This window comes from Aulonocara sp. 'chitande type north' Nkhata Bay, linkage group LG15 (genome assembly GCF_057382095.1).
Source record: "Aulonocara sp. 'chitande type north' Nkhata Bay isolate Kocher_YH1m ecotype deep benthic linkage group LG15, A_spYH_male_GT1.1, whole genome shotgun sequence".
Lineage (NCBI taxonomy): Eukaryota > Metazoa > Chordata > Actinopteri > Cichliformes > Cichlidae > Aulonocara > Aulonocara sp. 'chitande type north' Nkhata Bay.
Window position 1 is genome coordinate 23,968,320 of NC_141358.1, and position 26,728 is coordinate 23,995,047.

A 26,728-nucleotide genomic window follows, 5' to 3' on the forward strand; every position below is an offset into this window, starting at 1 on the left:
AAAATAAAATCTTCCACATTAGAATCACAGCTTCAACTTTGACATAAAACTAACTGGAAGATGGAAACTGACTTCTGTTGGTCAACTCAGAGTAACATTTGAGCTATTTTCATTGTTAGCTGTTGCCACCCAAAGTATTACGATTAAAAAAAATCCAAAGAAAAAGAAGATTAAAATGAAAACAAAACAACACTTGTAGCCATATTGCCCAGTTTCTGTAGTAAGAGTCACCCTAGCAGCTTAGGAGCTTTTGCATAATGTTTCATTAGTAAAAAAGGCACCAAATATTCATGACCTAGAAACTGGGTAAAAAAAAAACTTGAAGAGCTCCGAGATGGTTCCCTGAGGAACGCCTTCAAAATATTTTTTTATATTTGAAGTTTCTGTCATGAAGCATTTTTTAAATAATCTTTAGAAAACCCTTTCCTCCTTACATGTGAAACATTCAATATGGGTAGGTGAGGAAGATCAGGTTATAAAATTAAAACTTTAAAGGGACAGTTCACCACAAATTCAAATCTCTATATTTGACCTCTCGCATGTAGTCCTCTGTATCCGTCTACAGACTGCTTTGGTTTGAGTTGTCCAAGTGAGATTTTTTTGTGCTGTTAAAAGTGCCAAAAACTACAGCAGAGAAGTCTATTTCCAGAAATCCTGACATAGTTATTCCAAAAGCAGTTCTGAGAAATAACAATTTTCTCTTTACCAAACTACACCCTGTATCACAACTCTTTCTTCACACTGCAATAAACAGGCTCCATCTACCTGTGATGAAGTTGAACAACAGAATCAAACATTAATTGAATCACCTTGGCTGAGCTACATTTAGCTTGCTGCGCTCTTCGTTTAGCTGTCAGGTGTAAACAGTGGTAGGAAAACAGTTCCGTAACGAGGTTTGCAGAGGTCTTTTTAGAGTAACTGGGCCACAACACAGGTGACATTTAGGTCTGTAACATAGACCAGAAGGCAAAAAAATATATATAGGTATCTGGATGAATTTACAGCACTACAGGCCAAAGGGAAAACATGGAAGCTGGAATGTTGCAGCAAACCAATCCTTCAAGCATCCATACATCTGCAGATAATTCTGCTAAATGATAGCAGCAATTTTAAAACTAACTCTGAGATGTAACTTTCCTTTATGATTAAAAATATATATATAAAAACTGTAACAGTTGCAGTGTTTTTTTCCCCCCGGGTGGGGCTTGTTTTCAGCTTGGTGTTGTCAAAGGTTCCTTGACGACTTTAAAATCTTCAAATTTTCCATGACTGATAAATCAAACAGAAAATGAGCGATCAGTAGATTCCAGTATCAGGTTCATTAAGTGGAAAGCACTATGCCGGATTAGTTTTTTTCCTTGCTGTGGTGCTAGATTTTGAGATGAATTCCTCACCATCTTAACATGTTCGGTTAACTCCAACAGTCCACGATCTGCTGTTTTTATCCAGAACTATAAAATGATGTACTGCATTGCCTTTTATCAGGACCGTGAAACTTAAATGGATATTTAAAAGCAGAATATTAAAAACTCTTCCAGAAACCAGGTGAGAATAATTGTCTCATCTAATAAAATTCAAACTGAGCTTTTCCTCCTCAGTGACTGAGCAGTTTGAGTCGAGCCAGCCAGCCGCCGAGCAGCGACGTGGACTGTTTGTTTACACCCTTAGTGGGAGAGACAGCGGCAGAAGTGGAGGCAGAAGCCTTTTTGGACCCCACTTCCTGGTAAGGTATGGTGGCTGTGTTGTGCAGGTTGGCGTTAATGTAGCACTGGCTGCCCCTGATATGGTCGACGCCACGTACAGATGGGTGACCTCGGTACGGCAGAGGGAAACACGGCTCCTCCTCCGTGATAGTGCTAATGCCCTCATTACTCCGATACATGTGCAGGACGTCCTTACCTGTTAGAAGACAACAGGTTAATTATTTAATTATTCGGCTTGTTTCATTTTAGCTGCGAGACCTTTAAATGACGGCTTTCATGTTCCTAATTACGACAACCTTGTACCGAAGAAGAAAGGAGGTAGTCCTACATACTGGATTTACATGTGAGTGAAAAGACATAATAAGCAAGTCCTCCTCCCTAAACGAGCTTCTATCCTTCCATCCTCCCTGTTGAATCGTACAAAACAGCTAAAAGTAACAGTTGACTTGTTAAGTTGCAGGTCAAAGCAAGTAAGCAAGTCTTTTTAAAGAAACAGTTGAGATAAATCTGGACATAACTGACGTTTCATGTTTCAATTGTTCATTTAAAAGAAAAGTAATAATGCAAACAAAGCAAAAAAAAAAAAGAAAAAAAAAAAAGAATATTTTTAGAAATAAATTCGACGCTGAACTTCTAAGGATGACTCCACTTTAAACCTCACAGGTTCATGCAGCAGTGTGTAAACTTCGCTCTTTTGTCGGCTTCGTGTTTGCCGTCAGTGGAAAACAGTCCACTTCTTCACGTGTCTTTATTTAACCGTTCATTAACTGCCTGTTATCTTGGACAAACTGCCAACATGCACCGTGCTCGTCAAGGTGAAGTGCTCTAACGCTCAGACTGAGCAGAGTATGAAATGAGTCGCGCAGATGCAGTGGCAGCTTTCGGGGTTAATGATTAACCAGGTAAAAATTCAAAGCACGCAGCCCATCCCTGCTACAGTCTGTCCTTGCCTTTTAATGAGTTGGACAGATGGCTATTACTGATAACTGTCAGATTACTGGCGCTCACTGCGTCTGGTCCAGCTGGACAGGTGGGACTTACCTTTCCTTCCCTGAGTACTGGGCCTGGAGAGCCGGTCAGACACGCCTGAAAATGCCTCCACAGGCATGGAGATGGGTCTGGGTTTACCTGCGAAGAGTCCAGAAAGAGCAAAACATCAGCTCCATCTCAGAGACACTACTCCTCTACTTCCACCTCAGGCTGACACTTAGCCAGATATTAGAGCACAAACCAATATGGCCCATAAACAGCTAGCTGCAGTCAGTCTAACAGAAATGTTTTTGGGGTTTTTTCTTCTTGGGAGAATCAGGCTGTTTTCTAAATCAATGATTCATCTTTAAATCCCCAAAGAACCACTCCTGGCTTAAGGTGTCCTTGATTACTATGACCCAGTAAAGCTTCAAAATATAATACAATGCATTCAGGTTGCTTTGTGGTGACTCCAGAGACAAAGGTGGCACTATATCCCAGTGTTTCCAACCAAAACCAGAACAAAACGGCTCCAAACTCAGCAGGGAGGAATTACTGTTCATGAAATCAAGCCTTAAAGTCAACAGAAGCTCTCTGAGGATACACAGTCTTATTAGTAGAAACGCTTTGTTTGGTTTGATGGGGCTAGATTGGTCCAGACACATGACATCATCTGATCTGCTATTCTCTCACATGAAATCACAGGGACTGAACTACAGAACTGTCAGGTTAACCTCATGTGTGGACATTATATTTTAGTCTAGTCTCTTATACTGCCACTGTTCTATCGAAATGTAAAATGATTGTCCTCTTATGTGGATCTCATTTTCTCAGAAACAAAAATCAGGTAAAAAAAAAAAAACTTTTTAGGGAATTCTTTGTTTTTACGTTCGTCAGGTCCCAATCAGCCCAAATAGCAAAGACAAATTAAAAACGCATGCCATGAAAGAGTTTGGGTCTCAGGAGGTTAAAGGATTGTGAGGTTAAAGTGAGCCTCTGACAAAAGTTCAGGGCTGCTGTGCATGTGTGAGAACAGTCTATGCATCAAGCAAAAAAAACCAAAAACAACAACTAAAAAAAAACAGTTGATTGTGGTTTTATGTGCTTTCATTTCCTGTGGTACTGTAAGTGTTGTATAACTCATCATAACCCACATGTTTTTCCCCTCATTGTGGTGCTCTTATTTTTTCTTTGTGCTGTGATGACTGGCTGCTGGCTGTCGCTTCATATTTTGACCCTTGGGCATGGAATCACTCAGCCTATAAACTTAGTCTGGATATAAAACACTGGGACAGGACTAAACTTTTTCCTTCTTATTCAAAGTATAGTTTGAGCTTTGTTTTCATTGTTAGACTAAGCTCTAGAGCAGTGGTGGGCAACTCAAGGCCTTGAGGGCTGGTGTCCTGCAGGTTTTAGATGTGTCCTTGATCCAACACAGCTTATTCAAATGGCTAAATTACCTCTACAACATGTCTCGTAGTTCTCTGGAGGCCTGGTAATTAACTAATCATTTGATTCAGGTGTGTTTACCCAGGGTGAGATCTAAAAGGGCAGGGATAGCTCAGTAGGTAGAGTGGTGGCCCCATGATCGGAAGGTCGGGGGTTCGACTCCACTGAACGGCTACCCTGAGGTACCCCTGAGCAAGGTACCGTCCCCACACACTGCTCCCCGGGCGCTGCACTGCTTCACTGGGTGAATGGGTTAAATGCAGAGGAACTATTTCCCTATGGGGACTAACACATACACATTATACAAAACCTGCAGGACACCGGCCCTCGAGGCCTGGAGTTGCCCACCCCTGCTCTAGAGTAAGGTTAAGAGCCTTTGTGTCCTTACAGCGTGAGGAGGAGCGCTGCCTGAGGCGAACTGGGATAGGATGACTGGATTCAGGTGGAGGGACGACAGACGTCCGGTTTTCCTCTGCTACAGTGTAGCGCCGCTGCCGCACGTCTGCATCCAGATGCGAGTTTGGAGACTTGGGACGCATTTTCACACCTGCAAATACGCTTGTGTTCCCATCTCTGCCACAAGGAGCAGGAAACTCAGCATTACAGGCATAAAAAAGAAAATAAATAAAGATGATTCTGAAATACTGAAGCTTGAGTGAGGTACTTACAGCGGGACATATGGCGCTTCTGGGGGAGGAGGGATATACAAATCCAAGATGGTCGTCTTCCCTCTCTTTCCAGGAGCATCTGAGGTTTCTGACTCTCGTGATTTATAGAGACTTGGCGCTCCCTGAGAGGTCTAATAAAGAAAAAAGACAAATTTAAGCCCTTTAATAAAGGAAACAAAAGAATCACATGTAACTAACACGTTTGGTTTGTCTCTTCTAATCTGTGTTTTTGGTTGCTTCTGTGTCTCAGCACACAACAGACGATGACTTTGTGAACTGCGTTTATCGTCAAACAAAAGCGAAAGTCGTTCCAGCTCAGAGGAGGCTTTTCTGTTTCCTTCCTCACTTTCAAGTTCTCACAAACACAGGAACTTCATTCAGCTCGTTTTCTGTTTCACCTGCACTTTGAAAAACACGTTTAAAGGACGTTTCAATGCAGCCACTTTTAACCATGCCAGACTTAATCCAGTCTGGCGATACTGTGAATGCTCCCAATTGTGAAAAATCCAACGAAAGACCAAAACAAGCAGAAACTGAGTGGTTTCATTACCACTTTTACACCCATTTACACACACATACACTTCCCTTAAAAGGGCTCATTTCATCGTTAAGTTCATTTCATTGATTGTACTATTTGTATTTCCTTCTGATATCTGTACCTGAGCTGAGGTGATGCAAAAATTTCCCCGTTGTGGGATCAATAAAGTCTTATCTTTATCTTGTCTTATCTTATTCAGTCAACCTCAGGATTGCTGCAGTATACCTGATGTTTACGAAGCAAATGTGATGAATCAGTTTTGAAATATGTAAAGACCCAGTAAGATGCTTCAATATAACTGCCAACATTTAAATGCCTAGGAGTGTTTAAATAAGGAGCAAGACATTTTTCTAAAGCCCTTTGATCAAACAAAAAACCCTAGAACTCATGTACAGCTAAAACTAGCAAAAGTTTACTTTTTTCCTTATTTAAACAGCAGATTTATTAATTCAGTGTTTAAAGTCATTAAGACACAAAGAAAAAAATAAAACAGACAAAGTTGTTTCATAAACAAGCAAACAGCTGACGTCCTGCTGCAGTTTCTCACTTTCTTGCATAAAACACGGACGTTTAAAACACAGCAATGCAGTTTTTGGGACAACTTGTTTGTCATGTCAACTCAGTTTATGACCTTAATTCCCCAACACTGACAGATGAGTTCACCTGGGTGGGTGTGGCTCCAGTGGTGGAGCTCTTGTCTCACGAAATAAGAATAAGAGGTTCCATTAGTGACCCCGGTCTTTGCTACTTGATTCAGTCATCTGTTTTTAACACCAAGCTGACTGAGCTAACTTATTATTACTCATTCTAATAGTTTCAGGCTTGTCATTGTTCCCACTTCACAAAACAAAAGATAAACAAATGTAAGTGCAGGTGGCGTAACCTTTGAAGTGAATGGTGGGAGTGACGATGAGATAAGAGATCTCAGATCTGTTTTGAAAGACTGAGATTAGAGCCTGAGCTCATCAGCTGAGCTACCCAGCGCCTTTCTGGATTCCTATCTCCCCTAAACACACACATCCTGGACCCCTGTCAGCACAAAACCCCTGAAGGTGGTTTGGTGAATGCAGGATTGTCACATTGTGAACTAAAGTGTGAGTCAGCCACCGCAGATCTGACATCAACGCAGAGTTTTTCCTATCTTCCTTTTTTTCAGGAAAAGGGAAGAAGGGCTCCATTGTTTCACCCGCTCATCTCAGAGGAGCTGTAGACTGAGCGGCTGCTGCGTTTTCTGCTCGAATCAAAACCTCAAAGCTACGACAAAGACTGAAAACCACCACGTGCAGCTTGATTTTCTTACCGACACAGTCTGCTTCACTTTCATGCAGTGACGTCTGTCACAACACTACAGCTGCTGCAGGTTCAGGACCTGCGTCAACTACGCCTCACCTGGAAATTCTGCAGAAAGAATCCATTATCCTTCCACATTTACCGTTATTAACCAGAACTTTGTACACTCGTGCTTTTTCTTTCTTTCTTTTTCCCCCCCCACAGGAAAAACTTTGACTTCTCTAAAATCGAAAATACAATCACTCCCAAATGTCCAGTTTGAACCAGGAAAAAGAACCTCTCCTCACTTCTTTTTCAGGGCCAGTAGATGAATCTGAAGGCCAAAGTGTCAATAAAGTTATGTAGAGCTATTTCAAACTATGTTTCTTAATGCCATTGTTTGTATTGTCAACATATAAAGATGTAAGAAATGATATGGTGATTCTAAATATCATGTTATGTTGAGCTCTTCTTCAAGGTCAAATGTTCAGAAAATGTTGTATCTTTAAGATTTGCCCTTTACAAGCTCATTGTTTAATTTTAGAGGTTTACAAGAACATGTTTGCATGTTTTAATATCAGAAGAACAAAAAAAAAATCTTAACAAGGACGACTTCTTTGTTTTACAGTGAAGAGAAGTGTGTTAACAAGTAAAGGCTGGATTATAATCAGTCAGTTTTATTGGGTGAATTTGTGTCACTGTTTCAATCCTGACGACAAAAACAGGAAAGTGAATCATAAAAGCTTCATTGTGAATTTTGATGTTTTAAAATTCTGTTGTGCATCAGGAAAGCAAGAGAGAAGCAAACAGGTTTGAGTACGTGTTACGCCAAACACTGATTTATCTGTGGATGGGGAAATAAAACCTTCAGTTTCTCAGTGACTGAGTTCACAAAAATGTTTGTGTGTAAGAAAAAACACAGGTAATGTAGCGAATTTGAGATTTCAGGATATACAGACTACCTGCTCAATTCTGCTGCGAAGTTTTTCACTGATGAAAATTCTCTTTTCGTCCATACAAGCACACAAATAAACGCTCCTGAGACGGGGGCTGTTAGGACTGTTAATCTGCATTTCAGATTCATTTTGGGAAGTCCGAATACTGAGCTCATGTTACAGCGAAAAAGAGAAGCGAGAATACATTAGAAAACAAAAAGACTCCAGATCATGTTCAAGCGTTGCATTTTACACAGAACTTTAGGCCTGAATTCCTCATTTTTATTGTGCAGTCATCATGTTTTTGGTTTCATCAAATTATGTGGAACTTGTGGATAAAAAAGGTAGAAAAACTGCAACACAAGTACTTGTCCATTTCTACTCCAGCTTGGGATTTCCCACATCATTTGACCTCTCCACGACAGGAGAACAATCTGCCACCACAGAGGGCCTCCATCAGGAAGGATGAAAAGGAGGAGACAGTCCCTGGTGTTAGTCGTTTATTTTGCTGAGAAGCACTTCAGCACAATACAAGCGGCGGCTCACCTGCACAAGCGGCGGCCTCCAGCGCAGGTTTTTCAGTGGAGCCGGTGCGAAGCTGGCAGATGGTCCAGAGGGCCTCTTCTTCAGCATCAAGACAACACCTCCAGACTCCGCCCTCAACTTCCCCACCAGGTGCTTTAGCTGCCAGCCCACCTGGACCAACCAGAGCAAAAGTCAGAGAATTGCAGCCTCTAGAGAGCGCTAGCATGAGGAAAGACCTTAAACTTCACGACCCTGAACGTCAGCGTTTAATGAAGCATTTCACGTACTGTGAGCTGTGAACTGTTATGAAACCTGCGGAAACGGATCCAACTCTTATACTTGGCCTTGGTTTAGTACTGTCTGAAACAAGCTGTTATTGGCTTACAGTCAGTTTCATGTAATTCACATCACATTTACACTTACATGATAATAAATATTTTATTAAGATCAATGCATTTGCATGATTGTAAAATCTATAAATCTCACTAATAATTATTTGGAGTATGTACATTTAATAAATATTGTGATATCTTCATTAGTGAAAAACATGTTAAAGCCAACTTCCTTCTGATTGGCTGCTCCTGCTAAAAATAAGCATATCTGAACTGTAGGTGGGTGGAGCTTGTGTTTTCTTCGCCTATCTGAAATGGTTCAGAGCAGTCTGAAGTCTGACCTTTTATTTCACAAGGCCACGTTTAACATTAGTGTTCACTGTTGTAGCACTAAATATATGACAGAAAGGAAAAAGTCCTGCATACTGAAAAGTCGCAACACTTCAGTTTATACATAAGACAAAATAAAGAAGATACAACTTGTCGCTTGAAAAAAAAAAAAAAAAAAAAAAAAAAGAGACAGCTGGACTTTGTGAAGTTTGTGAACATGTTTCACGTGTCATCCAAGAAGATTGTTATACAACTAATACCTGAGAATCCTCAGGTACTTGACACTACAGTCAAGTGTTGAAGCTACGTCCTGCCTCGCAGACGTGTGTGGGATCTCTCCATCTAAGAAAATGACTAAGGCCATTTCCCAAAATGATGAGAAACTTGTGGCTATTCGACTCACCACTGTCTGTTTGTTGACCTGAATGACTTCATCTCCAGCGTGAATCCTCTGGGTTTTATCTGCCGGAGACTGAACAGCACACAAAGAGAAGCGCAGAGTTTAACAGACTAACATTTCATTGACTGCATGTTTCCATGATCTCTGGTAGTGATGAAGACTTTCAGGAGAGATTTTTTAAGTCTATAAATGGCACATGAGCGGCGAAGAAGACCCAGAGGCTCACTCACGTTCTCTGTTGTTCCCGTGATGACGTGAAGCCCGTCGTAGGTGGATTTGATGTAAATCCCCTGAAAGATAAAACAGAACTTAAACATGGATCTTCTGCATAAATACACCTCCCACAGTTCCTCTGTAATTCCTCGCTGCAGCGGTGGCGATGGGGTTTTCCTTTCTGGACCTACATCTGTTTCTGTTTTTGATTCAACGCTGGTTGTGGTTCATGGCATAGCACTAAAATACCTGTTAATGATTCTGAGGGGAAGTGGGGTCATATTGTGGGTTTTTCTTTTTACAGCAGTCAGTACTTATCGGACAGCGGCGTCCCGCTGACATAGCCCAACAGGGAAATGATCATTTCTGTCCCATTTGTGTATTTTATTTTTTTATTCTATGCCCTTTAAAAGAAAATCCTCACCAGTCCCTCCCCAGGCTTGACATTGGTGATGTGAACCTCCTCCAAACAGGACATTTCCCTTTTTGCGGGGTCAGAAGTCGCTTGGACAGTTTTCTCACAGATGCTGTTGAGCGCTCGGGACTGAAAAACAAGAAAATATATACAAATAGGTTCAGCTTGTCCAATGGATGGATACATGCAAGTGTTCACCCAGTTATCAGGCAACAATTGTATTACAGTGTGTTATTACACTGCTCACTCTTCTGTCCCATACTGTAACCCCAAAAATTATTTCAAAAGATATAAGAGTCTGATTCAGATTTTATACACTTTTATAAAACTGGAAGCCTTTTTGAAACCACAGGTGTCACCCACCTGGTAGTTATTAAAAAATGCCAGGGAAAACATTGTTATTTTGTATAATTAGCGGTTTATAATTATGCATATACGTGGTTTACATTGATTTTGTAAAGGTGTCATTCATTATGTAGGTGCGTATCTATGTAGGTTTGCGATTTATACACCTGGGCCTTTCCATCCTCAAAATGGGCCCGAGGTGGTGACTATGCACCTGACTGGTTTGTGTAAATATGAGTTAAAGTCTGTGTTGCCTTATTTAACACTAGTTTTTCATATTGCTGTTGTTGGTTAAACCCTACCCTGCTGTAGAACAAACATGCACATGTAAGAATAAATGTGCTGGTTTGGATTTCACAGTTGAAAGACTTGACAATAATTATCTTGTTTCCATGATCTAATCGAGAAAATTATTGGTTACCATTTTTTAAGTGGCATTTCTGATCCTTGAACTGCAAATACTGTTTTGACCATATGCAACAATGTCTAATTATATAAATAATAAAATAATACATTTCTGACTGCTAACCTTCTGGAATCAAACTCTACACACCAGCTTGTACACTGCTTGAGTTTCACGGTTACATTTTAAACGACATCAACTGCATATTTGATTTTATGACTTGTCTTGTGGTTACATTTTAGTGTTTTATAGCTTGTGTAATATCGTTGGACTGAAAACGAAACAAGGTACTTTTTGTCGTGCGTTTTCTCTCGAATAAAGAATAAAACATGATTCAAGACAGAAAGCCATTGGCAGCATGGTGGTCTTAGCTTACATCTCTCATGATGACTATAAAGTGCTCTAAATTTAGTCTGAAATGCTGAATCGCCTCCTGCACCAAATCTGCCTGATCCAAACCTCTGACCTTTCAGTGGAAAAGGGAAAGAAAACAACAGATGCAACAGGAGTTGGAAAAGCATCAAATAAAAGCTCCAAATACGGACGTGGGGACGGTGCTTGGTTTTGTTGTACGGGAGAAGAGCTTGATGCCTCTGCAGAACGAGAACAGCCTCATATTATCATCACAAATGACCAGACACCCAGGCCTGGAGCGCAGCACCGAGCCCGAGCTCATGGGAAGCAGAGAGCTGACCAGGAAAACACAAACCAGCAGGAAATTACAAGTAAACCAGGAAAACATGCTCCTCTGGGGATATAGCTGGTCAGCTTCCTGCTGTTTGTTTTTTTCAAATATGGTGACTTTATTGCTCCCCTTACAAAGACAAAGTAAATTTGCTTCATAGATATTTATCCCATAAAGTACTGGAAATATTACTAAAAAAATAATGCAAAACCAATGTTATACTTCAGCAGTTTTTAGGACTAAATCTTTAGTTCATGAAAGACACTTTTATTCACATTATACTCGCCCATCTGTCTCCATGAGGATTAAAACAGTGTGTACATTAAACATCAGGTCCATTTCCAGCCACGTTCTGTTTACTGTAAGCTGAAGCTTTTCTGTCCACTTGTCACTATAAGCCAAGTTTGCCCAAGTTAACGTCTTATAGATGTGACGAGTACAGAAAAAGTAGACTCAAAGCGCTTTTCCTGTGTAAGAAAACTCTGATTACTTACATATCAAATATCCTCTGACCACATGAATTTAAACAACGTGCATGTGTAAAATGAACATCCACCGCTGTAACAGTACAGCAGTGCTACTGTATAAAAAGAGGTCACATGACAAACTGGCTATGAGAAGGAAAGTGACTGAACTTCATCCAAGTGTGAATCCTGAAACAACAGGAAGTCTTATCTAAGACAGGAAGTGGATGTGCCTGAGCCGAACACACACACACACACACACACACACACACACACCTATGTTCGAACAGAGGAAAGAAAAGCAAAAGCAGCACTCACCACTTCCAGAATCTTTTCCTCCATCTCATAAACTGTGCAGTCCTGGAATTACAGACATAAACACAGAGACTAAGAGATCTCACAAACATCTGTCCAACATCTGCTTTATTATCATCACTGTGAGAGAAAACAAAAAACAAAAAAATATCAGAGAAACAAGGCAGCCCCTGCCTTTGGTTTTTTTTAATTGTATGCTTTTATTTTGAAGTGGCATATGACACAAAAACAACTGATAAGAGTTGGGAAATTACCCATGCTGGTAAGGAAAACAGAGTCACATGATTAAACTATGTGACCCAATTTAGTATTGCTTCAAAAGCAAATACTGTTCACACTAAATTGAATTAGGTGTCAGGATGGACGAGAAGTTCATGAACACAGATCTGAAGTCTGGATGTCCTTGGTAATATTTCACGTTAGAAGACTGAATTTGTAAAATCTGATATCAAACAAAATCTCCATACAATGTCATTCAGTGATGGCAATCAATCAATGCTTCACCTCCTCTTCTTTAACTCCTATTCTTACTGTTTTCTGATCAATTTTCTAATATTGTAATTTTTTAATCATTTGCTAAATAAGACTTTTTCCACACAACATTCTGGTGCCAAACAACTACAGCTGTGTTTTGTATGGGGTCTCGCCTTGACAGTCATACCTTTACAGTTAGTTATGGAAGAGAATTAAAAGTCATGACGACAGTAAATTTATTTTTATGTTGTTCTGTATTTGGAAAGAACTTTCAGGCTAATATCGTGTTACTGTACAGCAGACAGAATATTTTCATCTTGATGGTTAAAGAAGTTTTTTGTTTCAGAAAACAGATGCAGTGGAGCATTTTCACATCTGGGGAAAAGGAGAACTTGCTCATATCAAATTTGGCAGGTTTTCCATTCAGAAGCCAGAACTGTGAGTGTGGCAAACCAACACAGGAAAGGAGAAAGGGAATCAGCGGCAAAACAAATATTTGAGAAATGACAGCCTACAGGAGAGTGAAACCAGGAGGCAGGGACGGTGAACGCCTCCCAGAGACACCGAGAGGATTCCTGCTGCGGTCGGAGAAATAACAGTTCCCCGTAAACACGCTGACAGGATGATTGCATGACAGCGCAGCAGGGCGACGCCTCAGAAGGCTCTGCAGACACATGCAGGGAGGTGGCACGCTGCAGAAAACTTCCAAGTGCACATCCGCTTCTGAATACTTCAATAAATGAAGAGAAATCCAGCTTATTGCAAAATGTGAAGCTCTGAAACAAACTTTTGCCGTCCCTAAAGGAAATTATAAAGTTCTAAACTAATGAAACGTCTGGCTGATTTGCAGCTGAAGTATTCTGCCGTTGCATAAAACATGTCTGTACGTCTCAGCTGCATTAATATGCATCATGTTTGAACTTCTCACACAATTAGTTCCCTCATATTTTGTCGTGTGACAGCACGACTGCCTCAGGTAGACTCTGCAACGATGTAAAGGGTTACATACAATTCATCACTGATTCATGACTTTATGCTTGGTTGCACAAGACTTTGTATAGAATAGATCCTTAAGCTGTGGATTTAGCATTAACAGAGCTGAGAAAACCTGATTTTTTTCACTTTTCTTTATGGGATAACTGATAGCTGAGAAGGAGATGTGAAACAAACTGTTCTGTGACGCTAATTCCCCTCCTCATGGTAACTGTACAGTGAGGGAATTTTTTAAAAAGTCTCTTAATAGTTTATGCTTGTGTATAATTAGGGGCCTGTCACTTTAAATGACGGGTGAAAAGCACGTGAGTGGTTGTAGCCAGTCTCCGTTTGTTAGGCTTCACCTCAGCTAAACTTCCCAACTATGTTTTTGCTGTCAGTGCTTTTAGAGCATTTTAATGCAACTTTCTGACAAATATTATTCCTCTGTGTGGTAAAGACATTGAAATTAAGAGAAATTCGCAGGTTTTATAATCAAGCCAGCTAGCATTAGCTGATAACTTAGCTCCACTACCTCAACCAAATGGTCACTTCTGGCTCCAGTAAAGTGGACTACCAAAATATGAAAACTGAGGCTTCAAAATGTGTTCAAAAGCTGACATCAGGGGTATGTCCATCTTTTAAATACAGTCTATAGCTTACTCTGTCCCTTAAGGAGCGTAAAACTGCTTAGATGACATGTTCTTTGGGCAGCAGCATTTTAGGATGGTGCATGAATATACGTCTTCACAGAATTGGGATGCTTCTTAATTATAAATGTAAAACTTTTAAAATGTATTCAGGACACGTACTTGACATTTCCCACTCTCCATGAACTGGTTTTGTTGAAGTTCCACATCTTGTGCTTTCATTTACATTTTAGTAATAATCTCAAAGTTTCTAAAGTATGAAACATGTAAGGATCTCAGCTATCGGAAGGAGATATGCCATCAAAATGACTGTGCTCATGTATACAGTAGTTATCTGGAGCTTCTTCATGATCATCACCACCAACAACAACAGATCCAGAAAATAAACATTTTAGTTCATGACCTCCTTCCTCTCTGATGTGTCTTTATGACAAGCTGCTGCACACAGAAAACATCAGAGATCTGTTTCTCTTTTAAGGTCTCATGTGGAGATTGTATTTCCAAGAGTGGATCTGTTAATCACTCAGGAAAGCACAGAAACACTGAAGAAAACACAGAGCGGCGTCTGAGCGTCACTGACCTTCTGGACGGTGGAGGTGAGCTCCAAACACAGCTGGATGATCTTGCCTTTGGTTGAGGTGAAGTCATTGGCACTCGACAGAGGAGTCCTAGCAAGAAGAGAGAAACTAAAATTATAGAATCATGTCAGTGCTGGCAGACAACAGGGCTGTGTTTTAAAACGGATTCAAAATACGAGCAGGGCCACAGACTATTCGGTCTCTTTATACACTACCTCTGATCTTTTACTGCTTCACACTGATCGGCCATGAACAGCCAATGGTAAGCAAGTGAAAAACAGTGAAAAAAAACAGCATGCAATGCTGAACACTTTAAAACACATTTTAAAAAAGGACAGAACATCAAAGAAATTAATGAAAATTTGACTTTCTGTAAGTTTTCATTAACTTCAGATCATAATAGCTGTTCCAACCCAAACATATCGAGTATGAAAATTTTTTGGATGAGATAACTGGATGGAGACTGAATAAAAAGTGGCCCCAGGTGTTTCTGGGTGAGCGAGCTGACACACTTCAGATGTCAGGTGCATTATGGGGCATCCATGTTTGTTTCCAGCTGCTGCAGCCAAGCTGGAATGTGTTTCAAGCTGATACAAGCTGCAAAAAAGCTGAAGCAGTCAAAGCGGCGATGCAGTAAACTGGAGCAGCGCTGCGAGGAAACACGATACTAAAATAATCAGAACGGAGGGGAGAGTACAACCGCTATTTTAGAAGGAACAAAGTTGTGCACTGAGCTGCACGTTATGAGTGAACTTCTGACTGACACGTTAATAAAAACAAATGCCATGTTAGTGAAAGTGTTGTGTGAGCAATTATGCAAGTACAGTTAAATTTACAAATTCAAAAGAAAGCCTGGATGAAAACATCAACTGTGACATCATGGTATCCAGTTTTATTTTTATGCTTTTTACGAGATCGCGGTTGTTTTAATGAGCAAATAATGTTTCGTTTTTAATACCAGGATACTCTGAATGCCGTCGTGGTTACCTGTCCAGCCAGGCCAGCAGATTCTTGGCGGTGCCGATCAGTTCGACCACGGCGGTGAGGAATTCATTGGTGGGCTGATTGGAATTTTTGCTGTGGTAGGCGGGGTTCTTCCTGCGCTGCGTCACGGCGCTGCTCAGGTTGTGGTGCGCTGTTCTCATCTTCCCCACCAAAGTCTTCAGGTTGTCCGACTCCACGCCATAGTTCTGTTAAAGAAAGATGAAAGATTCAGTGAAACAAACCTGCTTCTTACTCAATTATTAAACATAAAGACTACACTTCCCATCAGCACTGTCACTATTTCCTGGCTCACTAACCTTAGCACAAGTATGCTGCCACAGGAAACTCTGAAAGAGGCACTGCGGAAACGTTACACTGCACGAAGCTGCAGTTTGAGTAGTCCACATTGTATTTTGCACCTCAAAGTACTTTTTGTTTGAGAACACACAACAATGTTCAGGAATGATTGGAGGGAATTTAGAGATTCCCACGACCTTTGACCACAAACACACCCTGTCTCCCTAATGAAAACACACACACACACACAAAAACCCCACACACATTCCTGCAAACCAGTCGCCATAGCGATTATGCGACTAAAAAAAAAAAAAAAAAAAAATTCCCCACCACATCAACGTCAAACTAAATGACTCATCAATGCCACGTGTTTAATTAATCAGTTTAATGAATCTGATACCTTTTTGTTTATTTTCATGAATAAGTGCAGATGTGTTACGTTTATGTGTTATTACATCTGCAGGTCTGAACACGACCTTTGATTCGCTTTGTCGCCTGCAGCGATTCAGATGTTTGAGGCGTCATGCAAACAAAACATCTGGAGCCAAATCGACGTTCCACCTTGACTGAACGCAGAAAACACATCCTTCATAACACAACATGACACCTGACCTCATGTTTCAGGCAGAACTTTCAAATCGTGTTAGAAAGGATGTGATCCCTAGGTGTCAATCAGAAAAGAGCTCAGGATGATGCTGGGCTGTGATGGAGTGAAACAAGGAGCATAACTATCAGAAGGTTTTTAGGAGGTTCAAGTATTTTAAAACTTTCAGAAAATGTCGGCACTGAAGTGAAAGATCTCTAGAAGTATTACAGATCAAACAAAATTTATAAGGTCTTCAAAAACAGAGAAAGTACCCAATCTGCACATTTGAACAAACTGAACCAACAAATTTTCATCATCTCACATAAATAGAAGCTTCTCTGGTAGCAGATTAATTGTGTCAGCTCCACTCTTTTCATATGGAGAGGCAAAACTGCCAAAAATCATAAAGAAGAGAGAGAACAACTATCTCACACAATCTGCACACAAAATCATTTATAAAATGCAACATTAACCAGAAATCTTGCCAACATCTGGATAAATTAATATGCCAAACACATCGAAATCTATAGAAAATGTTTACTGTAACTGTCAGTATAAAACAATGCTCGTTTCCTCTTTTCTTCCACATTATTATCCCCAGAGCATCATCTCTGTAATTTCTTTTTACGTCTGTTGTGGAACAGAGACAGCTGCCTCCAGTCAATCAGGAGACCTGAGCTGAAACAAAAACATCTTTTTCCCTCAACAGCGGTGAACCCAACTGCAGGCCTCCCTGATCATTGAGTGCATCATGATTGTTTCACAAAATCTGGGTCATTAAGAGCCTGTGGCTGCCTAATGTCACTCCAATTATCAGAATAAGTCTGTGGTATGTACTGAGGGTTAAAGTCGGGAGAGAAAAGGCCTCTCTTGTTCTGTTAAATGAGCCTCAGTTGAAAACTGATCATGTGACAAGACGCTGGAACAAAACTCTTCCTCTACATGCTGAAAACTGTTTGAATGTGTGTGTGTGTGTCAGGGGAAGGGTGGGGGGGGGTCTCTGACAGGTGGGAGGGTCACATCTGTTTCCTGCTCCACCCCAAAATGCAGCAAACTCTGCCTCATGCTGCAAAAAATATCCACAACACATCATTTGACCTTGCTTGAATGCTGCAGGAAAACGGTCCCTGAAACTTTGGAGCTGTGTGTGCTCTGATCGCAGCATTGATTGGTTAGTTTCAGTGTGATGTCATAACTGTATTTTTCCAGAGGTAAGTGAAAGCATTTCAGGAAATGACACGTCGCTTGTGCCCGTCACATGGCTGAGGGAGGATGTGGGATACAGACTAAAGCTCTGAAATACGCTACTGTCAGGTTGTTCAGCCTTGCCTGGGGTCAGGAATCTAATAAAGATCAGCTAATTGCAAACACAAATACAGTATGAGGAGGGGTCTGACTAGCACTCTTTAAGTTGCCTTTCCTTATGACATTCCTAAAGACTGAATCATATGACAGACAAAGCCGTTATGAACCAGAAGCAAATAAATTGTCATTTATTTGGGCAAATCCCCCACTGACTGTACTAACGATTCCACTGATTCAGTAAAGGACTAAATGTTACAATCCCGGACAATGCATTGCTTTTAATGTACAAAATCTTGAGGGATGGCTTGAGGGATCAGATATATATCGGATGACGATATAAAAACATCTATTGTTTCATTTTATGCTATCGTTTGTTTCGTGGTGTCACAAAATAAACTGTTTACGGCAATATTTTTTCACCGTTTTGATGGTCACTGTAGTGGCTATATTAATTTCATAAATTTTTCTCTTTCTCCTGTATTTTATATAACCACACTACGGACGGACAAGCGCCTGTTTTTTTATGCGTTGTGGTTAGGAACAACGACGGTAACGCCATCACATGTCCGCTTGTTTATGTTCCACATAAAGCTTTCTTTTTTCCTTTTTTTTTCTTTTTTTTTCCGCCTGTCCCATTTGGTTCTTTAGCCATCAGAATTGTTGTCTGAAGACCAACAAGGATACCCAATGGATTTACTTTGCCAAATGGATCATCGTGGCATTGCCGTATTGGTCCATTTGGTCGATCTTTGTTTTTATTATTTATTATATTTTATTTTCAGATGTTACAGACGGGACAGACATGAGTGAGAGATAGGAAAGGGAGAAAGAAAGAGGAAGGAAAGGAAAAACAGAAGGGGAGAGGGACAGTGAGAAAGGGGGGGAGAAAAAAAATAAAAAATCTCCTGGATCACCTGTTGAGAGAAGAATAGAAAACAAGCAAAAAAAGACAAAAAAAACCAAAAAACAAAGCAACATACTAAACACAACACCATCGCATTAATCTAGCTAAGTGTAAACAGCAGTAAATACTAAATATTCAATGTTGTTGTGCAGCACGCAGGACAGATGTGCTTCGAAGTAGCAGCCAAGAAAGGTGTAATTTGGGTCTACGAGCAGTGAACACCCGTGTGCATACCTGTGTGGATCAGCGCGCTTGTATTCCAAAGGTTTCTCCATGTAACGATCTGCTAGGGAGTGTGGGGGGGCCACAGCCCCGTCCTCCAGGGTGTGAAGCAGGTATGGAGGAGATCAAAACTCCAGACATCCAGAGGCCCCCAGAACACAAGAAACCATGGAAGACCAACAGAGGGGCAGCCGCGCCACTGTTCCAGTAAGAGCTGAGGAGAGTCCCAGATGAGGGTTCACTCAGCAGCCGCGGAGCAGAAGCCAGGGGGAGTTGCAGTGACGCGCCCGTGAGCTCCGCCGGCCGCCAGCTGTGCCTGAGTGACCGAGCCCCAGGCCGAGAGGCCGGGGGCACCCCACCCCCGAAGGGGCCCGAGCGAGCCCCAGGCTCCAGGCCCCGATAAGCGGCCGCCAAGGAGTGAGCCGGTGTGTACCCGGACGCCCACCCCCAGACACAAAGAACCACCAACACACCGATGTCTGAGGGCGTCCACATAAAGCTTTCACAATAAAGCTCAAGATCCAGTTGAGACTTTTCTAAATAAACTAAATCACGTGAAAGAGCAGATTATTTACGGATGAGAAGTAAAAAAGAGCCATCAGGTGCTAAAAAATAAACCTTAGACTCAAACGTTAGAACAGGCTTTTCCCTGCAGCACGCCGTGTAATAAATACTCACAAAGAAAACGGCGGCCGTTACAACTTATGTCTAAAAATGTATTGTTTCATGCATCGGTTAAAACACTCGACTCCAGCTACATGACGCGCAGCTGGAAACACTTCCCGCAAGTCGAGCTGCCCGAGATTCACAGAATTTACAGAAAATGTTGCATTTTTGTGATTTATATCGTTATCGGATGATAGAATTCTTATATCGGGATATGAGATTTTGGTCATATCGCACAGCCCCAGCTGTTATGAGGAAAAGCCATATATATAAAAATATATATAAAAAAAGACTTTTCCCTGAAATGTTGGGAGTTTTAGGAATCTTCTCTTCAGCCAATGAAGTATTCTGTGTTTTAATGCTTTTCACATTTAAACAAACATTGAAAAGTTCAGTTACAGATGTCTGCGTGTAAATGTCATATTATCAGATAGCAGTCAGACAATCTGAACAACTATACTGGAGAAAAGTTGATATGGTGGACACAGTAATTTGTAGTTAGTGCGGTTGATAAGTGTCTGTTGTGGTCACTTGTTCTTTTATCGTCACCATTTGTTGGCGGGTACAGCAGAGTGTCAGTCTCCATTTAAAAAAAGCCACTGAATCCTATTCAGGCCAGTCACAACATTAAACCTCAGCACAGCCTGTAAATCCCCCTTTTCACCACCACACAGACGTTAGAGCCCATAAACAGCTGACTGAGGGGCTCTGTGTGTGCTTCAAAACTTTAAACGGGTCACACCAAAGTCTGCAGCCACTACACAGCTATTATGAAGCCTCAATGTTAGTTTTTCAGGGTCAGGTGATTCGCACATCCAGTCTGCCTTTTGCAAACCAACCTACCTGCTAGTTAACTCCACCTTTGTGTCTGGATATGGTTAACCAGCCTAAGCTGGAGTGACTTTCAGGATAATTTAAATTCAACATCACTACTACCCTTTCTGTTTTCCTTCCAATATTAACTCTATGATAGATGAAGTTTCCTCTTATGACGTTCTCCATGCTGAGTCACCGGATCATTTACTCTTCTGTCGTCTCTTTGTTTCAATGTCCACGTGTCATCGGCTTAAGTCACTGGTTATTTCATTCATTACTGATTTTCATGCATAACTGACGTGCTTTTAAACAAAGATTTCTGCTCCCGTTTGACACCTTCTGGGCATTAAAAACATATCACACAGCTCTGTGTTTCACAGCGAAACAATTTTTTTAGAAATCATATAAATGTTTGCCGTTGATTTGTTTGAGTGAAAACAGGAATACTGAACTTTTTAGCCACGACCGACTAAACCAAAACTCAGTTCCACTAAAGGGCACAACAGGAGAATCACAACACAAACTACTGCTCAACTTTCATTCATTTGTGGCATTAAACCTAAAAAACCGAAGATAAACTCTGTAGTTTCCTAGAAAATCCCTCTCTTGCTCAGTTTTCAGACTTTCTGAGAAAAACTGTCCAAATATATCAGACGCAGTAGGATTCTGATCACAGCACTGGTCTTATGATTGTTATGATGAACACTGAGCTGTTTTAATGCCCCCTCAGGCAGCGTGTAATGTGCATGGTGGTAGCTGTGGTGCTGTTTTTAAATGCAACTGAAACATTTATTTAAAAGAAACAAATCTTTGCTCTAGAAACTTTTACACAAGGTTTACAGCACTGCCATCAGTGATGGACAGAAAAGGATCATCTTCTGCTCTGCTGCTGAACTTATAAGTATCAGCCAATGAGTCTAAGCAAAGATTCCCAAACCTCCCTCCTTCCTGGACTCTCCAGACTTTCCAAGGCATTTCCAGTCCTGAGCCTCCCCTGGAGTGGACTCCCTGGACAAGCCAGAAAAACATGACAAGTGGCCAAAAATGGATGGAAGCTCAAATTGAGATATCCCCTTTACTAACTGCTAACTCAGTTAACTCCAGTGCATGCATTCGCCTACAACATTTTTATGGTTTGTAACACAAGCCAGGTGTTTGTGTGGTCCAGACACCATCTCAGCAGAGTCTCACACGGAGAGAAGCTTTGGCAGTTTCTCATCAGCATCATTAGAAATTGTTTGATTGAACAAGAATTGGAGGTCAACACTGCTAAAGACATATCTCAAAGGACTTGAAACAGGTATATTTAACATGCTGACTCATGAGTGATGACAGCGGACACTGAAATCCACAGTTATATAGTAGAGGAACATTTCTAAACAGGAACGTTATCAGAAGTAAAAAGAGAATGTGGGATTTTCTGATTTCTAACTGACCAGAGCGCAGAGCAGATCCACCGCCTCCAGGATCAGCTCCTGGTGTCCAACCCTCGCCACGCCCAGAGACAGCAGCTCCTGGTGGGACATCCTGAGCAGCTTCTCCCCATCCACCTGCAGCTGTTGGAAGGATGGGATGTACTGCTGCAGGCTGTCATCCAGACCTGAGAGAGACAACGACAATGAAGCACATTTAATGTTCACAGAACAGGTTATTGATGAAATTCACCATTTTAATTCAGCAAAACTCAGGTTTGAAATTTGAGTAAACTGACAAATTCATCAGGGATGCAACACAATTAGTGTTTTATAACAGAAGTGCTTTTGATCGCTCACATTTCTAGGTTGTATATCATGGATCACCAATCAGCCTGGAGTTCTTAAGGCACACACATGCAAGTAAACCAGAGCATGACTTCAGCATCTGAGTTTCAGTGAAAGTCATCTCTCAATGATCCATTCAGGTCTTACAGCAAACAGCTGCTGAGTCAACATCGCCTTATTGACTCAATCAGTCACTGTGACAGCCAACAGCCTGGCAGCGTCCTGCCAGCTCACCAAACCACACCTTTTCTTAAATCCATCACCTCCGTCAACCAACCAACAAGCAAACTATTTTCGTCACCTAATAACAGACCAAGAAACACATTCCTGTATAAAGGAATACGTTTCTTTCAATAACTTACTGTCTGTTTGTTAGTCCTAGACTTTGTTTCAAGTATAATGTTTTTCTGATTTTATTTATCTAACTTTACCTGAGTAGCTAAAGATAGCTAGGACAATTTTAATTAGCCCCATTTAGTTTTTTAAAATCTCAGTCTCTCTGTTACAGTCGCCTCATTTTGTTGTTTCTTACAATCTCAACACTTCCTGTATATTTCAAATTGAAAGTCCTATAGCACTTGTAACTGTACAGAAACCCTTCACATCTTAATGAGGCTTTTATTGTGAAACATTTGCAGGAACAACACTCAAACTAATTTGATTTGAAGAAATACATTTGACAATTTAAGCAGTAGTTATTAATGCATGACTTACTCTATCACAACAGAGAATATGCGAGAAGAGAGCTTTACTGTGAAAGGAGGGAACAGGATGAGACCTTTTCCTCCCCACATGTGTAGAACAAATTGAATTTCTGGCATGAATCAATCCTTGACAGCCAACTCAACCACACGCGTGCATGTGAACATCGTCGGGGAGCTCACGTGTATTGAACTCGTAGCACTAATCCTCTGTACCATCATCACAAATCTACGGCTACTGTCACTTAAAATGCCAGAAATACTCAAATCATCAATCCATAAAGTGTTGGTTCATTTAACATTTAATAGCTCTGCCAGTAGTGGTTAATGCGCAGGTTTGCATGCTTAATGACATCTTTCTCTGGTGGCCCGGTATGGTCATACTGGGCACCCCACTTTCAGCCCCGTGACCTCATGAGACCTCAAGGGAGATGGCGCCCGTTTCAGCGGCGCCACTTTGCACCCAACATTCACCTCTGACCTCTGTGAACGAGTTCAAAGAGTTCTCTTAGCTGGATCAATAAAATGAGCAATCACGCACCAGTTACTGTCTGACACACATGAGCACAGAAAAGGTTCGCTGCAGGGTTTTTGGATGTGTTTGGTTGGGAAGAATATGAAAAACTCAAAAAAATATATTAAGCATACGTGCACACATTGTACGCTAAAGAGAAGAACTGTCTACAGCAATTTAACAGTTCAACAGCCTCTACAACTCTCCGTTCTGCCAGCGTGAAATCCTCCATCTCAAAGTTCACTCCACAGCATTGTTTTTGTTCAAAACATTTCAACAAGTTCTTTTTCTTGATTTAAGTTCAGACTTGAATCCTGCATCATACTAAAAATAAATGTTAGAGTTTTAGCACACAAGCTTTCAACAAATGGCAGATGATGATGATGTTATGCAGAAGCCGAGCAGCAACTGGCCAACAAAATGTCTGGGAGGGTGAGAAGAAAACAACTGCCCCAGCATGTGGTCATTAAAGAAGCTGCGACTCCTGTTTGTGTTCGGGACGACAGATGGCCCACGCTTTCTCTCTGACAGCAGGGAGGAACATTCCTCTTAACTAACTGCTGACGGGACACCTCCGAGTTCAGCAGCCTCTGACACAGAGTTGCACCGAGAATACAAAGCGTGTTTGTTTGCTTACTGATAGTACAACGGTAAGATTCGATTCATTTTGGTCTTTATTATAAAAGGCCAGAATAAAGACTCACAGGATTTCAGCAAAGTTTGAGGGGGTGAAATTGTCTGGGAAGCACTCCAAATCAGGCCCCAGCAGGAGGATACGGGTCGTCTGCTCATCCCCCAACAGGGTAAAATTTAGACCATCTGGGATGGGCAACACTTCAGGACATTCTCAGAGGGCCAGACTTTAAACAACGGATTTAAACATGCATTGTCTTTTGATCCCCTTCCTATCATTTTGAAAGTTAAGCACTTAGTACTGAGCTTTCCTCATAGAGTGATCTGGTCACCACTCTCATCCTGCAGAATGACAGACTCCAACTCCAGCTTCTTGGACTGCACCCAGCAGTCCTGCATCTGATTTGAAGATCTGCTTCCAGAAACCTGCTGCAGGTGGAGAGCTGAATGAGTCCCAAACAGCAGCTTCAGATTGTGGATGGGATGAGAAAGTCACTGAAAGACAGTGATACTGATACTGCTTCTTTATTGTCACAAAATATATTTAGTTTAATTTGAGGTGGTAATTAGCAATGGATCAGTTCATGATAAACAAGAACAAGTTTGAGATCCCTCCATTAAAGCATGTAAATTAAACTTTAATTAAAAATTCTCCATTCATCAAACTAAAAGAAAACGAGATACTACTGTGAAAGCCTTGAACTCCTATATCTTCACACATTCATTTTGGTTTCTGCTCCAGTTCAGTTGCTCCTGAAAGTTTCTCAATACACCCAAATTGAAACTGTGACCATACTCCCAAACCTTCCTCAGGTAAATATCCACAATTCCTGCTCCTTCTAGGTTGTAGCGCATCTCCACACTTCAAACTAAACTCCCTCTGCTGTTGGTCAGAGCTGGACAGCAGTTTGCAGTCAGCAGGAATGTGTTGGTGACAGCCTGGATCACATTACTGTCACCCGAGGAGGCCGATAATCTCTCAGCTGCACAGCAGGGTCGGCTAAACGTCACACGGGAGCCAAATCGCCTGCTAATGAAAGCATGATAACAAAAGACTGAGTCTCCCTGAAAAGCAGAGACAACTACCATCATAACATAAGCAAACAGGAGTTTCTGCTAAGCTTCTACACTTGATTCTTCCTGTGATGCAGAAACATCCTGCTCAGATGGGAAACATTCGATAGATTCAGGTCTGAAAACCAATGGCTTAGACAGTTTGCTCAAATTATGGGAGATTAACAAGTTAAATAAAGTAGATAAAAGAATAAAAACTCAAGTCCAACATTCAGGTCTGGATCCAATGTTCCAGCAATACATAAAACCTCATTAATTTCTGTAGCTGCTGAGTCATTTTTATCATTCCTCATCTCGATGATTGCTCTGTCGGGTTTGGCGCTCGGCCCAAACTCTCGGAAAGCCGTTTCAAACCTCTGACAGGCGCCGAGGATCGAGCTGGATTACCACACTAACACTGCTGAGAGCCTTGTGTTGGCGGTTTAGTTGTTTGGTTTGTGAGATGCTTCTCAAGCAGCACGAATAATTAAACACAGCAGATGGTATCTGTGTGAACCTTTTCTGTCCATAGCACCACAAGAAACACTTACTTTAGGAAGAGCTGGAGAGAAGCCCTCATTTATTGAGCAAATATGGTCTGAAACAGTAGGGTTATCTCTTGGGATAAAACTGAACCACAGAGGTCCATTCAGATCATCTTGGTTGTCCCCTTTGGTACAAAATGTTTGATAATTATTGCTTTAACATGATCAGCTGCATAGGTGGGGAAAAAGCAACTGTATCTGCACTTATGTTTTTAGTTCATCTAATTTGTACAGACTTGTAATGTGAATGTTTCACAGTGTACTCTGAGCTCAGGTTCAGACTGATGAAATATTCATAGCCTGTTTCAGAGGATTGATTTCCAAACAGGTGAGAGGAAGGAGGAGGGACAACAACGCTGGGAGCAGATCAGCTGCTTCATTCACCGACATTTATAGACAAACTGCCAGTGACTCACAGTTCCAAGCCCATCCGAGGCCATGGAACACCTTTTCAAAAGACGTGAAGAAACAGTGCACGTATCGAAGGGCATTTCCTCGATGCCCATCGATACGTCCAGTGTCAGCTAGACCTGTGTCGCATCATATCGTCTGAGATAATGCCGGTATTCATTTTTAAATGATATAAAATATCATATTGTGGTATGATTGCTATAGCAACTCCATGAGCTTGTGTTCCCTGTGCACACAACAATAAAAAGAGCCCAGGCATGTCTGAGAGGAAGCCTCCAGTATTTGTTTAATGCTGCAGAATCGACTGCAGAACATCCCAGGAAGAAAATATTTTCAAGGTCAAGTTATTTTAGTCATTGTAAAACAAATGTGAAGCCAGTTATGTTGTACTTAACATTTCCAGGGAAAATACTGTCCACGCTACTTTTGTGCTTACCCATGCAGTCTTATTTCACCTTTTTCATCGGAAAAAGATAAGACATAAATACTGCATACAATGAATACAGTTTTACTGAGTGTTTAGTATTTTTGTCTGTATCATCAGAAATGCTGTTATTGCAAGTGTTCTTTAAATATACTGTCAACAAAAGAAAACTGTTTTTAACTTTCAGTTTTTAACCTCTGATTTTAAACTTACCTGCTCCGAGTTCACTGCCATCACAGCACAGTTAAAATGAGAGAACCATCTCAGTATTTCCG

At 41.1% G+C, this 26,728-nt stretch overlaps 1 protein-coding gene across 1 annotated transcript in view; it reads right to left on the minus strand.

Moving 5' to 3' along the window:
* Positions 1–890: 890 nt before the first annotated feature.
* Positions 891–26,728, minus strand: part of cnksr3 (cnksr family member 3) — a 42,096-nt gene continuing 16,258 nt past the window's right edge. Inside the window, exons 2-13 of the mRNA XM_086265090.1 lie at positions 21,849–22,012; positions 15,620–15,822; positions 14,635–14,722; positions 11,962–12,003; positions 9,756–9,875; positions 9,349–9,408; positions 9,122–9,190; positions 8,078–8,227; positions 4,790–4,920; positions 4,510–4,694; positions 2,745–2,831; positions 891–1,899 (exon numbers count right to left, since the gene is read on the minus strand). Of these exons, the coding sequence (XP_086121216.1) occupies positions 1,595–1,899; positions 2,745–2,831; positions 4,510–4,694; positions 4,790–4,920; positions 8,078–8,227; positions 9,122–9,190; positions 9,349–9,408; positions 9,756–9,875; positions 11,962–12,003; positions 14,635–14,722; positions 15,620–15,822; positions 21,849–22,012 (1,604 nt within the window). The 3' untranslated portion in view covers positions 891–1,594. The remainder of the gene's footprint in view (positions 1,900–2,744; positions 2,832–4,509; positions 4,695–4,789; positions 4,921–8,077; positions 8,228–9,121; positions 9,191–9,348; positions 9,409–9,755; positions 9,876–11,961; positions 12,004–14,634; positions 14,723–15,619; positions 15,823–21,848; positions 22,013–26,728) is intronic.